General features: G+C 46.2%; 1 protein-coding gene across 1 annotated transcript in view; it reads right to left on the reverse strand.

Annotated features, from left to right (window-relative positions):
* Positions 1 to 361: 361 nt before the first annotated feature.
* The window catches only part of LOC112073830 (aromatase-like), a 16,084-nt gene continuing 10,242 nt past the window's right edge, over positions 362 to 6,203 (reverse strand). The window contains 11 exon segments of the mRNA XM_070440295.1: positions 362 to 1,016; positions 1,141 to 1,382; positions 1,794 to 1,956; positions 2,352 to 2,463; positions 4,498 to 4,562; positions 4,564 to 4,610; positions 4,893 to 4,923; positions 4,925 to 5,073; positions 5,348 to 5,502; positions 5,972 to 6,062; positions 6,158 to 6,203. The exon segment at positions 6,158 to 6,203 is cut by the window's right edge and continues 7 nt beyond it. Coding sequence (XP_070296396.1) covers positions 768 to 1,016; positions 1,141 to 1,382; positions 1,794 to 1,956; positions 2,352 to 2,463; positions 4,498 to 4,562; positions 4,564 to 4,610; positions 4,893 to 4,923; positions 4,925 to 5,073; positions 5,348 to 5,502; positions 5,972 to 6,062; positions 6,158 to 6,203 — 1,350 coding nt within the window. The 3' untranslated portion in view covers positions 362 to 767.

Consider the following 6,203-nt stretch of genomic DNA (forward strand, 5'->3'; position numbering starts at 1 on the left):
GCTCATATTAAAGAAGCAAAAATGTTCTGGACAAATATGCAAAACAGGAACCTGCTGTTCCCTTCTCACTGAGACAGTAAGATGAAGGGCATACTCCTATACAGYAGATAAGGGGTTAAATGAGCGCGCCTAAAGATTGGTAATGATGAACAATAARACAAGGCTGTAAATGTCTCATGAGCTTAGTTCAACTGTCTAAAATCATAACCCAAATTATAGCTTCATTGTTTAAACTGTATAGCTTCAACGTATGTTTAAAATATCATGTTGATCTCATGGACAGTCAGTTATAACATCCATGGGTCCAAGGACATCTAATGAATAAACTGAACAGATTGAATATAACAATATATGCCATTTATTTTCACTTCAGTGTCATTTAGTTTCAAAAGTGTGAATGTACAGTTTAGATTCTATAATTACAATGGTGTGTGAATCAACAAGCTTTTCTTATTACAGATACCGTTGGTTACAAAGACATGTGCTCGTGGAACATAACCTATTATCATAGAAAACGTCACAAAATAACTTGTAGTACAAAATAACGAACATACAAATATGAATAAAATACTGACATATTACATATATGGGAAGTAAGTATTAATTTAAGATTAGCCCTAAAATGCAATCTTTGTCCCAAATACCACCCCATTGCCTACATAGTGCACTACTTTTGACCAGAGCCCTGTGAGCCCTGGTGAAAAGTATTGCACTACAGAGGGAATAGGTTGTCATTTGGGATGCAATACCAGTGTCTGAGCCCTGCTCTAAGACTGCTTCCTGGCTTGGTGTCGTGGGAGGAACTTCATGGTGTGAGGCTCCCCCTCCTCCTCCACGGGCTGCTGTGATAGGTTGTTTGTCTGTGGGAGGCAYTCTAGGGTCAGGCCCTCATGAGGACACACAGAGTACRGTGACAACAGCGTAACCAGGATGGATTTCATCATCACCATGGCGATGTGCTTGCCAACGCAGGATCGAGGACCGGACCCGAAAGGCTGGAAGAAACGATTAGGTATCTGAGAGTGCAAGAGAGAGAGAGAGCGACAGAGAGAAACAAATTAATTAATACATTCGTCAAATTCTTTACACCTCAGGGTGCAGATGAATTTCTCCCTGTGATAGTCTTGATTATTCTCTTACATTTTTCTCAAAGTTGTCCAGACTGAACTCATTGGGCTTGAGGAAGAACTCTGATCTGTGCATGCGGCCCATGTTCAGAATGATGTTTGTCCCCTTCGGCACCCGGTAGCCACTGATGACATCATCAGACAGTGCCCGGCGCATGGTAAAGTCCACCACGGGATGGAGCCTTAAGGACTCATTGATGAAGCTCTCCAGGACCCTTAGGTTCTGCAGGTCAGAYTTGTGGAGCTCCCTATCACCTACATTGAGAGAGGAGGGAGATGGTCTTCAAACTGCCACATATTCAGTATAGCTACATGAACCCCTAAAATATCAAATGAGAGGGTTTAGTTCAATTGGAAAGTACTGTAGTTGTCTGGGTTTGATGGGTCCTGACCTATAACTAGTAAAAAGAGAAAAGCTGCAGCAGGAGGTTCCTCACCTATAACAGTGTKTATCTCTTCTAGAAGCTGTAGCTCTATGTTAACAGATTGTGAAGGTCTGACCTATTATACATTTGAGTCATTTAACAGACACTCTTATCCAGAACGACTTACAGGAGCAATTAGGATTAAYTACCTTGCTCAAAGACACAAAGACAGAATTTAACAGTGTTTATCTCTTCTAAAAGCTGTAGCTCTATGTTAACAGATTGTGAAGTGGGGACTCACCTATAGCAGTGTCTATCTCTTCTAGGAGCTGTAGTTCTACGTCAGGGTTCTGCTTGAGCAGCAGCAGCATGAAGAACAGACTGATGGACAGAGTGTCTGGAGCTGCTATCACCATCTCCAATACACACTGCCTCACATTCTCAGCTGACAGCTCCCCGTGYCTCTGAAACACACAATCACACGTCAGATTAGTTGACTCACGTTGGCTACTCAGGCTATGTTATTGTTATACATGCTTTAACATAAGAAAGTGGAAACAACCGGCAGAATAGATGATAATATTGTGCAGAGGACATGGGCTGGGGTCAGCCCGAGTGTTAGGATCAATTCAATTTCAATTCAGTCAATTCAGGAAATTATCTGAAATTCTAAAGTTCCATAAATGTATATTGACTTAATTGAAATGAAATTGACCCCACCCTTGGTTAAGCCTGGGTTTGGGCTCTGCCTAATGCCTAGATCGTTGTCTCAGTGGGCTAAGGCAGTTTTTAAGTTGTGCAGACGACCTGTGCTTGGGTTAGTGTTGGGGATAGGGTAACGGCAAGGTCAGGGACTGACCTGTGCAAAGATGAGGTCTGCAGTGAAGTTGATGTGGTCCAGTTTGTCAGCTTCCTGTAGACCTCTTCTCTTCTGGTCGACCAGACTCTCTATAGCATCCTGCAGCTCCTGACTACAACACAACAACAGAGTTATAKATTAACACTAATACTTTAAACTTTAATGTATTGCTGTATATATTTAAATAAAACATTATTTGGTKGAAWTTTATATGTATATTGTGTATTTGTCATGTGTGAAATGTGCTGTTAAGTGTTCATTYTTGTAACGAAGATGCTGGGAGTGGAGYAGCAGGTGCAGATGGTGAGTAATAAAACAATGGAAAAAAAACAATACAAAACAGGAGTAGGYTCTTGACATGAAACACATAATCAATACTGCCTGGGGAATGAACCTAAGGGAGTGACAGATATAAGGGAGGAATCGTTGAAGTGATGGAGTCCAGGTCTCATAATGAGGCGACGTGGAGCGCCGGAGAGGGGCAGAGGGAGTAGACGTGGAGCGCCGGAGAGGCAAGGGAGTAGACGCGGAGCGCCGGGAGAGGGGCAGAGGAGTAGGACGGTGGAGCGCCAGAGAGGCAGAGGAGTAGACGTGGAGCGCCGGAGGGCAGAGGGAGTAGACGTGGAGCGCCGGAGAGGGGCAGAGGGAGTAGACGTGGAGCGCCGGAGAGGGCAGAGGGAGTAGACGTGGAGCGCCGGAGAGGGCAGAGGGAGTAGACGTCGTGGAGCGCCGGAGAGGGGCAGAGGGAGTAGACGTGGAGCGCCGGAGAGGGGCAGAGGGAGTAGACGTGGGAGCGCCGGAGAGGGGCAGAGGGAGTAGACGTGGAGCGCCGGAGAGGGGCAGAGGGAGTAGACGTGGAGCGCCGGAGAGGGGCAGAGGAGTAGACGTGGGAGCGCCGGAGAGGGGCAGAGGGAGTAGACGTGGAGCGCCGGAGAGGCAGAGGGGAGTAGACGTGGAGGCCGGAGAGGCAGAGGGAGTAGACGAGGAGCGCCGGAGAGGGGCAGAGGGAGTAGACGTGGAGCGCCGGGAGAGGGCAGAGGGAGTAGACGTGGAGCGCCGGAGAGGGGCAGAGGGAGTAGACGTGGAGCGCGGAGAGGGCAGAGGGAGTAGACGTGGAGCGCCGGAGAGGGGCAGAGGGAGTAGACGTGGAGCGCCGGAGAGGCAGAGGGAGTAGACGTGGAGCGCCGGAGAGGGGCAGAGGGAGTAGACGTGGAGCGCGGAGAGGGCAGAGGGAGTAGACGTGGAGCGCCGGAGGGGGCAGAGGGAGTAGACGGTGAGCGCCGGAGAGGGGCAGAGGGAGTAGACGTGGAAGCGCCGGAGAGGGCAGAGGGAGTAGACGTGGAGCGCCGGAGAGGGGCAGAGGGAGTAGACGTGGAGCGCCGGAGAGGGCAGAGGGGTGAGTAGACGTGGACGCCGGAGAGGGCAGAGGAGTAAGGCGTGGACGCGGAGAGGGCAGAGGGAGTAGACGTGGAGCGCCGGAGAGGGCAGAGGGAGTAGACGTGGAACGCCGGAGATGGTGCAGAGTTATTCTATCTAGGTCTTTATTTGTATAGTCCAGATAGATGCTCTACAGATGGTCATCACCTTCAACAAAACAAATCTGTTGATAAGAAACTGCTTGCTTAGTTTACCGTTAGGGTTAGGTTTTAGAAAAGATGGGGTTAGTGGTTAAGTTTAGGGTAGGATAAGGTTAATAAGGTTAAGGTTAGGACTTAGGGTTAGTTTAGGTTAAGGATCATGGTTAAGGTTAGGACTAAGGTTAATTTTAGGGCTAGGATAAGGGTTGAGGTTAGGACTAGGGTTAGTTTAGGGTTAGGATAGGGTTAAGGTTAGGACTAAGGTTAATTTTAGGGCTAGGAAAGGGTTGAGGTTAGGACTAGGGTTCGGGTTAGTAGATAGTTAGTTGACACGTTACTGATAGTACTCTACCTGGAACCAAAAGGGTTCTTCAAAGGGTTCTCGTATGGGGACAGCTTTTCAGAACCCTTTTCGGTTCTAGATCAACACATTTTTTCTAAGTGTAAGAGCATCTACAGATGGACTATCCAAGTGTTACCCTATTCTATATATAATCCTTAAACTGTTAATATTAGATGTTCTGGATGCCTTGGGTAATGATGCTAACTGTTTGTAACTGTGTACTTACGCTGCTCTCCTGTGTTTCTGCTGGATCCAGTCCAACTTGAAGTAGATATCTGGTTTGATCAGCACCGGCCTGCCACGTGTCAAAGTACTTCTGAATTCTGCAGCAGCCTCCTTCTCTAATAATATCAAACAAATGTTATCAAGTGGAATAACGTCCCACTAGAAAAGGAAAGTAATGTTGAGTTCTTACATAACTGATGTTCAGAGATACTGTTCAGGGCTTGTGGCTTTATGGCTGTGAGTTACCAACTAGAGATGGAAAAACCTGATGACCTGAAGTCAAATAAAGTTCCTAAATGTATTTATAAATGTATATTATTTGCTCTTATAAAATACAAATGTATTATATTATATTGGGTAAGTATTATTGAGTATAAAAGGCTGTGGTGGGCTCACCGTTGAGAGGCACCCCTAGGAACAGTCTGTTTAGAGATGTCCACTACTGTACACCGTAGTAGACTCAGGACGTCCACCTGTCCACCCATCAGTCCGTCCAGCCCCTGGAGAGCGTCCAGGTGTGTCTGGGTGGACGAGACACACACGTCTACTGTCCTCTGCAGCCCAGGCCCTGTCAGAGCTGGAACACACAGTGGAGATACAGCAGTTTATTACAGCATATTGGACGATATCCTGTGAAGATATTGCCAGTAACAGACTGGACAACGGAKACCTTTGTTTTTCTCACTTCTCTATTAGTTTGTGTATATGAGAATAGTAATTCAATACAGTAACCTTCTCCTAATGGTTTACCATTTCATATCTAGAATCAGTTATTATGATCAATTAAGTAGCGGTATTGTAATGCCATGCTTATCTTTTTCAATTGATTAAGTCATTGTCTAATTGGTCACCTTTAGCGAAGTAGGTGCGGGTCTTCTTCCATAGAGCCATGTTGCTGTTGAAGATGATGCCTCTCTCATCCATGCCAAGACAGCTCAGACCCTGTTTACTGCCGAACCGAGAGGTGTAACGCCCCTGTCTCAGAACATGATGCACTGCAGAGGAACTGGACAGAGAGGGTGGGTACACTGGTATTCACTCTCCGAAGTCTACAAGTCTATGTAAATAAGTCTAAATGTGTATTATAACATATGTCATCTAGGCTACAAGTAATCTACAAGTGCTTTTGTAAAATGAAATTCAAACATCTTAATTTAGATATTTCAATTGATTATTGATTGATTGACTGACTGACTGTCTGCCTGACTGCTACTGACATCCTGACTGACTGACTGCCTGACTGCCTGACTGCCTGCTACTGACTGCCTGATTGACTGCCTGACTGACTGCCTGACTGACTGCCTGATTGACTGCCTGCTACTGACTGCCTGATTGACTGCCTGCTACTGACTGCCTGATTGACTGCCTAACTGACTGCCTGATTAACTGCCTGACTGACTGCCTGATTGACTGCCTGCTACTGACTGCCTGATTGACTGCCTGACTGACTGCCTAATTGACTGCCTGGTACTGACCTGCTGAGTATGAGTGTCTCCTCTCCGTTGATCCAGACCCTGACGATGTCTCCATATTTACTGTTGTAATAGTTACTTGCTGTGCCAATACCTGTACATAGAACATGTATTTAATAAATTATTCCAATTTACTATTTGTTATTGTAGCAGATTATAATTTGTTGTATTTCATGTTGTAGTAGTTACCTGTCCATATAAACCTGAGGTATGAGAGGAGAGGACCGACACCCAG

Source organism: Salvelinus sp. IW2-2015, unplaced genomic scaffold (genome assembly GCF_002910315.2).
Source record: "Salvelinus sp. IW2-2015 unplaced genomic scaffold, ASM291031v2 Un_scaffold2387, whole genome shotgun sequence".
NCBI classification, from domain to species: Eukaryota; Metazoa; Chordata; class Actinopteri; order Salmoniformes; family Salmonidae; genus Salvelinus; species Salvelinus sp. IW2-2015.